Source organism: Chenopodium album, chromosome 10 (assembly GCF_948465745.1).
Source record: "Chenopodium album chromosome 10, dcCheAlbu1.1, whole genome shotgun sequence".
In the NCBI taxonomy this organism is placed as follows: Eukaryota; Viridiplantae; Streptophyta; class Magnoliopsida; order Caryophyllales; family Amaranthaceae; genus Chenopodium; species Chenopodium album.
Genome location: NC_137843.1, coordinates 16,117,182 through 16,127,724, shown reverse-complemented (window position 1 = coordinate 16,127,724; position 10,543 = coordinate 16,117,182). Strand labels below are relative to the sequence as shown.

At 32.9% G+C, this 10,543-nt stretch overlaps 2 protein-coding genes across 2 annotated transcripts; both read left to right on the top strand.

Moving 5' to 3' along the window:
- The first annotated feature begins 4,382 nt into the window (after positions 1–4,382).
- Positions 4,383–6,064, top strand: LOC145564938 (uncharacterized). The gene is made up of 2 exons (XM_081625086.1): positions 4,383–4,470; positions 5,583–6,064. The coding sequence occupies exons 1-2, from the start codon at positions 4,383–4,385 to the stop codon at positions 6,062–6,064; spliced, it is 570 nt and encodes a 189-aa protein (XP_081481212.1).
- Positions 6,065–8,285: 2,221 nt separating this feature from the next.
- On the top strand, positions 8,286–10,317 carry LOC145563703 (tetraketide alpha-pyrone reductase 2-like). Its single transcript, XM_081624136.1, has 6 exons — positions 8,286–8,391; positions 8,517–8,689; positions 9,331–9,519; positions 9,645–9,807; positions 9,905–10,094; positions 10,176–10,317. Exons 1-6 carry the CDS (start codon positions 8,286–8,288, stop codon positions 10,315–10,317), a joined length of 963 nt encoding a protein of 320 aa, XP_081480262.1.
- Positions 10,318–10,543: the final 226 nt, after the last annotated feature.

Genomic DNA, 10,543 nt, shown 5'->3' with positions numbered 1-10,543 from the left:
AAAAATTGCGACCGCCTTATGAAGCGGTCGCAAATATTGAATTTAGCGACCTCCATAAGCCGTCGCTAAAAGTATTAAAAAAAACAAAAAAAAAAGAAAAAGACCCACCCACCCACCCTTAACCCAGATCCACCGTACCCAAACCAGAACCCACCTAAACCACGCACCACCACTACCCTTCTTAAACAACCACTACCCGCCTCCGCCACTCTCTACCCACCATCACCTTCGCCCACCTTCAACCACCAATACCCACCACCACCTACCCAACTTTAACCCAGAAAAACAGAAAAAGAAAAAAAAAATCACCTACATAACTTTGAATAAAACAAAAATGAAATAAAACATCATCAAATAATCTATGAAATTCGAACAAACAAAGAACAAATTCGAATAAATAAAATGCACAAAAATTATATAAAAAAAAATCGAACAAAAATTAAATAAAAAAAATCGCCCAAAAATGCACAAAAATTAAACCAAAAAACGAACAAAAATTAAGTAAAAAAATCGCCCAAAAATTATACCCAAAAAAAATAATTAAACCCACAACAATTAAACCCACAATTCGAACAAAAAATTCGACAAAAAAATCAAACAAAAAATCTATGAAATTCGAACAAATATAGAACAAATTCGAACAAAATTATGAAAAACTCGAAATAAAACAAAAATCAAAGGAATTCGAACAGAAATGCAATTAAAAATCGATAACAAAATCAAACAAACATGGAAATTCGAATGAAAAACGAATTTCAACCAAAAAATTCGAAAATAAACAAAATTTTCAGAAAAATAAACATACCTTTCATAATATATCTTCCTCTTTAGGTTTATATGGTCAAATTCGACCAAGAAAACTTCAGATCTGAAATTTTTAAGGTCGAATTTGACCATGAAAAACCATAACTCGTTTGTTGAAGAAATCCGAATACCACAATTTGTTTCTCAAAGAAAATACGTACACCAAAACTACAACTCTGAAAAAAATGAAGAAGAAAAAGAGAATGAAGATGGAGGGGCGTGAGAGTGAACAAAAATGGAGAAAGAGAAGAAAGAGATAGAGGAGCGTGAGAAAGAGAAGTAAGAAAGAAAGAGCAGGAGAGAGAAAAGAAAGAGGAGGGGTGAGCGGCGTGTGGGAGTTTAGAGTAGATTAGGGTTTGTGAATAAGGTATGCTTTTATACCGTATTTTTTTAATTAAAAAAAGGATCTTTTACGACCGTCTCTTTGACATTTACGACCGTCTCAGAGACGGTCGCAGATTTTGACATTTACGACCGTCTCTTTGACGGTCGCAGATTATGACGTTTACGACCGTCAGAGACGGTCGCAGATTTTGACATTTACGACCGTCTCTTTGACGGTCGCAGATTATGACGTTTACGACCGTCAGAGACGGTCGCAGATTTTGACATTTACGACCGTCTCTTTGACGGTCGCAGATTATGACATTTTACGACCGTCTTTGACGGTCGCAAACGATTTATTTTAATTTGGAATTATTTTTAATTGTTCAAACATCCTAGCGACCGTCTAAAAGGCTAAAAACGGTCGTAAAACGGTCGCAAATTTGCGACCGTTGTCAAAGCAGTCGTAATATTGCGACCGCATAAAAAACGGTCGCAAAATATGAATTTTGCGACCGTTTTTCGGACGGTCGTAAAAAAACGGTCGCAATTTAGCCGAATTTTAGTAGTGATTTGGCGCGCCACATAAGAAAAGGTATTATTTTGTCCAATGAAAAATTAGATTAATAATTTATTTTAGAATTAAAAAATTTACTCACCACCTAAGCAAAAGTGACGAATAAAAGTTAAAAATTTTGACACATAGGTAAAAACAATGAATAGAGAATAATTAAAATTTAAATTATTTTTAAAAACCAATAATTATCTTCTCCACAAAAAAAAAAGTAATAATTATCTTTTTTACATATATTGATGCAAGTTTTTAATCGCAAATATGTTTAATCTCTCCCTAGAAAATATTGTAAAAGTTTGATTTTAATAATGTACTCATCGAGACGAATAAAACTAAATCTCATATGACTAATTTTCCATAATATTTATAATTAAACGATTATAAATGAGACTAACATTTTAAACAGAACGAGTATATTAAATAAATGCATAGGCAAAAAACTTATTTTGATCAATAAAAAAACGAGATTTGTCATTTCTTTTTTGAATTAAAAATTTAAATTGTCACATAAGTAAAATTAGTGAATAAGGTTTGGGATTTTAAATTCAAGTGTCACATAAAATAAATAAAACAACAAAAGATAACTTTAGTGTTAAAATAAAAAAATTATCTTATGATCTTAGGAATTTTATCCATATATTTAATGAATGATCTTCATAAATATACACAATTGTAAATTAAATAAAATGATGACTAGAACCGTGCATCGCACGGGCTTACATCTAGTTCTATCCTAATTTGATTCAAAATGGAATTTTTAACTAACTTTTTTATCTTATAATGTCTGTCTAAATCTATCCAAGGTGGCGCGACACTTTGGCGATTTTTTTTATCTTATAAAGTCTATTTAAATCTATCTAAGGTGGCGTGACACTTGGCGAAAAGTTAGAATGTCAAGTGTCGTTATTTCGTGACCTGACTAAAAGTTTAGCTTTATATATTAGTTATATGATGATTGGAGAATATATGTTATTTTACGTTCATCATTATTCCCTTGAGTTCCTTAATGTTCTTATTCAATTTGGAACTTATTATAACGATATACTCCGTATTAATTTTTATTCAAAGTATCAATTGATAGATCACGAAACACTTAATTACTTCTTACTTCTTCTTCAGCCCCCCCTCAATATATATTCACCAGTTAAATTTTTTTATGTACCTTCAAACCATGAAAAGTGATATATATTAAGTTAGAGCACATAAAAAGTAAAACTTAAACAGATGAAGTAAGAGGATATGAATGGGAAAATATAGTTGAATAAGTAAGAATATTCAAAAACAGGACTCAATAAAAATTGTATCTCAACATGGACACACAACTCAAAAGTTATAGAAGCATTCAAAATATATGGTGTGGATATACAGATATACTACAAAATTTGACAAAAAGATAGATTTGTTCATTATTAAATATATAAATATACAAAGAAAAAATTATCTAGGTGCTTACCTATCTTGTTCCATAAAAGTTTCATCAATTACTCTTTTGAAAATTAATTATTTATAAACGAAGGTAGTATGAATTAAAAGTAGACCCTAAACAAATTACTACTATACTTAGGCCCGTTCACTTCACCTTATTTTTTCTGAACTGAAATTATTTTTACTGAAACAAAATTATATTTGCTGAATTTAAATTATTTTTACGAAACTTAAATTAATTTTACTGAACTGAAATTATTTTTGCTGAACTGAAATTATTTTTATCTATTATAATTCTTCTTTAAGAAAACTTAATTTTACTAAATTGAACTTATTTTTACTAAACTGAAATTAATTAACTGAACTGAACTTATTTTTACTAAACTGAAATTATTTTTACTTAATATTATTTATTTAAGGTGAAGTGAACAGGACCTTAGAGAGAAATTGACGGTTTGATGAATTAAATGTATGTAGAAAAGCAATTTCACACTCATTCAATGGTAGTAAATAATATATTTTAGGCAAATTCTTATAAAAGAAGGGCATAATGAATTCTGTTAATCAAACTTGTTTTTAATTTGAAAATCAATGAAGATTAATAAAATATGTAGGAAAAATAGTTATTAATAATTTAGTGATATATGAAGTATTAAAAATCATATTAAAATCAAACATTTAATAATTGACAAAAAATATATTGCTCGAAAGTTATGTAAAGAATATAAAAAGTTAAAAGTTGTTTAAACCTATTGATTGGAAATGACTTGAATTATTTATGGATGCATTTTTCTTTTTTCATGTTGACATACAAGAACTCAAAGAAACAACAATAGCAATATACAAGTAACTAGTTTAATTATCACTATACCAAAAATATTAACGGTTGAATTAATTAGTTGCAATATTGCTCCCCTTTTATGGGTATGCCCACCAAGTTGTCATTGCCATAGTCCATTCAATTTCAAGACACAAAAATGATGCAAAAATGATAATCTCCTAATTTAGCAAAACAAAGGCATGGAGTTAAAGGAGAAAACTTGAGGAAATTAGGGGTTGGGTAAAGAATACTCCAAAAAGGCAAATGCATTCTTTGCTCTAATTTCATGCAAGGGAGATAATAATAAGAAAAACAAAATTACATCTTTTAGCCCTTCTCTATTATTCAATTTAGATCTTCTTCATGAAGAGCAAAAACAACTATACCTATTGCTAGGGGCACTGGGGCTGGTGGTGTAACTCATTGCTCACGTCGATGGTTGGGATGGAAGACCCTGCCGGTAACAGAAAAGGCGATGGGCGACGAGTTATGGTGGTTGCAGACCCTATTAGAGAGTCAGCAGGTTAGTAGCTAGCATGCATATCCACATTGTCCATATAATTTCTCAAATACAAAACACTCAAAAAAAAAAAAAAAAAAAAAAAAAAAAAAAAAAAAAAAAAAAAAAAAAAAAAAAAATCCACATGAAGTACCATGCATTCTTATTATGATTTATGAAGCCCATATAATTTTTTTTTTTTTTTTTTTTTTTTTTTTTTTTTTTTTTTTTTTTTTTTTTTCATGTGAGAACCATGCATTCTTATTATGATTTATGAAGACCACATATCCACATGAAGTACGTATGTTACAAATGTTTAAGCTAAAACTAGATTAATAACTTAGGGTTCTCTTGGCATTGTTGTGGTTTTCTGTTTTTTGGTTTTTTGTTTTTAAAAGTATATGATATATGCCCCATAATGAATTAAAAATTATTTAAACTTATTAAAATCATGAGAATTTTGAAAACTGACAACAGAAAAGTGGAAACACCTTTTTTTTGTTTCCTGTTTTTGGTTTTCAAAACATGAAAACCAAAAATGATGCCAAACAAACCCTTAATTAACTTTAGATTAATTTTACGGTTTTACCCTCATTTTGTCAACTAATGACAAAATGTTGATAATATTATTACAATCAATTGTAAATTAGAGTCGGATATTACACAGGGTCAAATTTTAGGAGGGGTGGATGAGATTCGAGCTTGTGACCTCTATGTCACGTTGGCTCTTATACCATGTTAATGGACCAACTCAACCAAAAGCTTAACCTGATGGTTGAGGCCCAGGAATATGTTTTATAATATATCAAATTTGATCAAATTAAAAAACAAAAAAATTCTTGGTAGTTTTCTGAAAAATTGTTAGTGTTATACATCTGCCTTTGTTCTTTTCTACTTGTATCATTGGGAGTTTTAATGAGCTTCCAATGTATGACTTTGACAATAGATATTTTTAATTATACATATATTTTTTAAGAGACAATAGTTTAAAATTACATATTGAGACAAAAGTAACAAAGATCCCGTGACTTGTGTGATAATAATAGAAGAGTGTGAAATTGTAATGAATACTGTCTAAAACGTTTTTAAAACTGATATCTCTAAAAATGCATTTTGTGAATCCTGAATTGCAACAGCTGCCCTACAATATGCCCTTGGCCATGCAATAATTGAGAAGGATGAATTGATTTTAATACATGTAACGAGCCCTTGTCCTAGGAAGGGTACGTTTAGCTCACATTTGAGCACCTTCTTCCGAAAACACCAGTTTGAACTCTCTAACGCCAATACAAATGATCCTACTAAAGGTGGTGGCGGTGTTGCTGGCGGCATACTTGGTAATAGTGCCATTAGTGGCATTTTCGGAGGTGGTGGAGGCGGCATTTTTGGTAGGAGTTGGGTTAGTGACGGCAATGGAGGTGGGAAGGATGAAGATTTTTTAAAGGTCATGAAGAGAGCATGTGAGACAGCCTACCCTAAAATGAAAGTTCGAGTTGAAAAGGTGGAGCAAGGATGCATGGACAAGGCTACTACAATTTTATCTCAGAGCAAGTTGTTAGAGATTGAGCTTCTTATTGTTGGACAACGTCGAAATCTTCCCAATATATTCTCAGGGTAAGTTTTTATATGATCAGATACTAGTAGACCTGACAATCCTGATCCAGACCCGATGACCCGACCCGCATAATCCGACCCATGACCCGAAATTGACCCAAAAACATTGACTCGAAAATGACCCGACCTGACCCATTCCCGACCCGAAAATAGAGTTAACCCGATCCTGACCCAACAGTCGAACTGACCCGATCAGAAGTTGACCCAATCCAAAATTGACCCGAATTGTTTGACCCGAATAGGCCCGATACCCGAAATTGATCCGAACAAACCCGATACTCGAAATGTCATGAACTAAAATTACCTTATAATTGAACTTAAAATGTCTTGTACCAAAAATAACTCAAATTGTTCATCTTTAATGGTAGATAAGCTCATAAACTGAATTGGTAGTGTTTGTTATAACAATAACAAAATATATATTGCGTATAAAATTATTGATTTGAGCTTAATTCATAAATGAAACAACCCGAACATGACCCGATCAGATTTTGACATGACCCGATCAGATTTTGACATGACCGAAATATGACTCGAACATACTTGACCCGAAATCAACCCGAGCCAAACATACCCGACCCGAAATTGACCCGACCCGAACTGGAGCCGATTCCTGACCCGAAACCTGAATGGACCCGACCAACCCATATCCAACCCGAAAGTGACCCGACCCAGACCCGACCCGAATGACCCATTTGCCAGGTCTAGATACTAGTATCAATGGTACATTTTCTAATATGATACTTCCTTCGTCCCTATATTACATGTCTATTTCTCATTTTGCACGGGAATTAAGAAAGTTAAAGATTCCTTAAAACTAATAATTGGGAGTATAAATATGCATTTGGGGTTAGAGAGAAAGAAAAAGTGGTTGGAAATTAGGAGAGAGAAAATATTGGAAATTGATGTTAAAGTACAAAAAAGAAAAAGAAAAAGGGTGACAAATCATCAAAAAGAGAATAATATTGTAAAAAAGTACAACCTATAAATAGAAACAGACACTTAATTTTAGTCACCCCAAAAAGTAATTATAAATTCCGTTTTAAGCTCCTTGTTACAACCCATTGATTCGTGTAAAAGTATATCATTTTTCGCATTTTAAATGTAAAATGTATATAAAATACTTCTTGTTCTTAAACTGATGTTGTTTTATGGAATTATATCTTGGTTATATAACAGAGCTAGGAAAAATGGAGGACAATTGCTAGGAGGGTCAAAGGTAGTAGACACAGCAGAGTTTCTGATAGAAAACAGCTTATGTACCTGTGTTGGAGTTCAGAAGAAGAGCCAAAATGCAGGTTATCTTCTCAATACCAGAACCCACAAAAACTTTTGGCTGCTAGCATAAAAAAACAGAATTCAGCAAATTATTGGTAGCTTCCAAAAAACAGTCCAGACCACAAGACACTCACGCTCTATCTGAGAAATGTACATATTTGCCGATACTCGCAGCATTTTGTTACAATGTCAATGAATCAAATGAAGATACAGTAGGTGTCATGTTTTGCAGAACATAGCAAATCCAATTCCATATCATGCTTTTGTTATTGGTTTAATATCTTCGTTAGTATGTACATGGAATACTAATCAACTTTAATTTAAAATCTCCTGTCTCATAAGACAAGATTCGACATGTAAATTCAATACTGTAATGAGAACCACAACACCAACCAAGTATATATATATTTAAGTGACAAAAAAATGGTTACTAGAATAGTTTTACCCTCTGAATTTGCAAGTTTATTCTTCGTATTATATAAAAGGGGAAGAACAGAATAATAAAGTATTCAAAGTTCATCACACAAGACATTCTGAGCGGAATTTGCTCCAATTGTTGGAGGTGCATTATCATGGTGCAAAACACTGAGTCCATCTGCCACTGGTTGTTCAGCACCAGGCCAAAATTGTAAATATGTAATATTTGTGTACGAAACTTATGGCACATATGTGATATGTCTTACAAATAACAATACTATGCGTATAAAGGAAATGAACTACAATAGTCCTTTTGTGCAATAGTGCATGGTTTGGATGACCAACCTACTCATGTAAAAAATACATATAAATACAGTTTACAAACACTTTAAAAAATTGAATGCTGTTAGAACGCCAAGATCATGACATATATCCTATACAGACCACATATGGTAGATATATAGCATTGTGAGAGGCCATCATTAAGAGGCGCAAGTAACATAACAGGGAAGAAGCACAAACAGATTAAGATGCCAGAATATTGTGTAACTGGAGGCACAGGGTTAATAGCAGCAAACCTAGTAAAGTCGCTGCTTGAAAAGGGACACACTGTACGTGCCACTGTCAGAAATCCAGGTTCATAACTCACATATATCTCTTATGTGTATGATATGCTAAATTTATTCTAGAAGCAGTATGTTATCTTACAGAATTTTGCTTACCAAATTTTCAATTAAGTTGGCTTATTTTAAATGAAACAGAAAATGAAGAGAAGGTAGGATTTTTATGGGAAATGAAGGGAGCAAAAGAAAACCTCAAAATCATGAAAGCAGATTTGATGGAGGAAGGAAGCTTTGATGAAGCTATCCAAGGTGTTGATGGTGTTTTTCATGCTGCTGCTCCTGTGCTTGTTCGATATGATGAAAATGTCCAAGTATTAATCGATCTATAACTCTCTCGAATTAAATTTGGTCATCAATCGATCTATAATTCAGTAAATCTACTTCTAAATACACATTTGATTAAGCAGTCTAGCTAATGAAAGACAACTCATGGCATGGTAAGGATGTAGAAACTTGCCTATTAAAAAAGATAATTAAGTATATTGATTCCATGATTTAACAATGACTCTAATGTCCACTCAAATGTAGCTTATTTGTAATTAATTTGATAAAAGGCCACAAAAATCTACATAAGGAACTATAAAAGGTAATTAATGAGCTACAAGGCTTTTTCGATGGAATCTATATCCCACGATTCACTTTTTGGGTATCATAAGACAGATGTATCCACTTAATATTAAACGAAGTAGGTTTATATAAACTATTTCCAAATCAAATTACAAAAGTGGTGAGCATATTGCTAAGATCAACAAATAAACTTCAATTATGCACATATGATACAAAAAAGTGAGATAGAGAATATCAGTCTGTAATGTAAGAGTGAGTGAACAGCATTGCTTTACCAAAAGTTAAGGGGCATAATTTTCTTTAAAAGTTTCTTCTTAGTAATTTAACAAGATAATATATTGTACAAAAGTTCATCGTGACAATTGACAGCAACCCGGCCTTGCAGGAAAATCTGATTGAACCCAGTATAAATGGAACCTTGAATGTCCTAAGATCATGCATAAAGGCAACTACTTTAAAAAGGGTTGTATTTACCTCTTCCTGTTCTGCAATAAGATACCGCGAAGACATCCAGCATGTTTCTCCTCTTAATGAGTCTCACTGGAGTGATTCCGACTACTGCAAGAAACATAATGTAAGTAGCATATCCCTTCTTTCAGGTTGATAATCTGCCATGAACAAAAGAAATATTACCTTATGCATACCAGATCAAAATTTTTGTAATGACTGGCCATTCAAATTTTGTTGCTCCTTCATAAGCTTTGGTATGCATATGCGAAGACATTAGCTGAGCAGTCAGCATGGAAGATTGCAAAAGAAAATGGCCTTGATTTGGTAGTAGTGAACCCATCATTTGTGATTGGTCCCTTGCTTGGACCGCAACCTACTAGCACACTGCTGCTATTGCTTGGGATCATTAAAGGTAGATCTTGCAGCCTGTTTTTAGACATACTCGTACACACTGTGAGATATGTAACCTACCTCTTTCTATTATGGAAATAAACATGTCAGTTTTGCAGGTGCAATAGGTGAATATCCAAACCAGGAAATAGGGTTTGTGCACATTGATGATGTGGTAGCAGCACACATTCTGGCCATGGAAGAAAGCAAGGCATCCGGGAGGCTGATTTGCTCAAGCGCAGTAGCTCACTGGTCACAAATCATAGACATGCTGAAAGCTAAATATCAAAGCTATCCATATGAAAATAAGTGAGCACATAAAAAGCACTAGTACTAACTGGTTTACATAGCTAGGAATGTTGCAGTTTACAGATTCTGGTGTTGTTGCAGGTGTGGACCTCAGAAAGTAGATGACAAGCCTCATAGCATGGATACTAGCAAGATTGAACAACTGGGATTTCCTGGCTTTAAAACCATCCCTCAAATGTTTGATGACTGCATCAAAAGCTTCCAAGATAAGGGCTTTCTTTAATGCTCTTAATCTGTCTTCGCCATTTCAGTAGAGCATTTACAGTCACTCAGTACAAGTATAGTAGAATCTTAACTATTTGAATTACAAAAAAATTGCTTTTATACTTCCTGATCATACGAAGATGATTCACATTGTACTACGATTACAGAGACGTACTATTCCTTGATGTCAGAATGTCTCTTTACAAGAATATTTGAAATTCACATACTAGATCTCATCGTACACC

Excerpts from the sequence above, each read along its gene's own strand:
- LOC145564938 (XM_081625086.1), top strand. The coding sequence starts at position 4,383 with ATGGTTGGGATGGAAGACCCTGCCGGTAACAGAAAAGGCGATGGGCGA. Across the intron at positions 4,471-5,582 it reads CCCTATTAGAGAGTCAGCAG|CTGCCCTACAATATGCCCTT; the intron begins GTTAGTAGCTAG and ends GAATTGCAACAG.
- LOC145563703 (XM_081624136.1), top strand. The coding sequence starts at position 8,286 with ATGCCAGAATATTGTGTAACTGGAGGCACAGGGTTAATAGCAGCAAAC. Across the intron at positions 8,392-8,516 it reads TGCCACTGTCAGAAATCCAG|AAAATGAAGAGAAGGTAGGA; the intron begins GTTCATAACTCA and ends TAAATGAAACAG. Across the intron at positions 10,095-10,175 it reads AGCTATCCATATGAAAATAA|GTGTGGACCTCAGAAAGTAG; the intron begins GTGAGCACATAA and ends GTGTTGTTGCAG.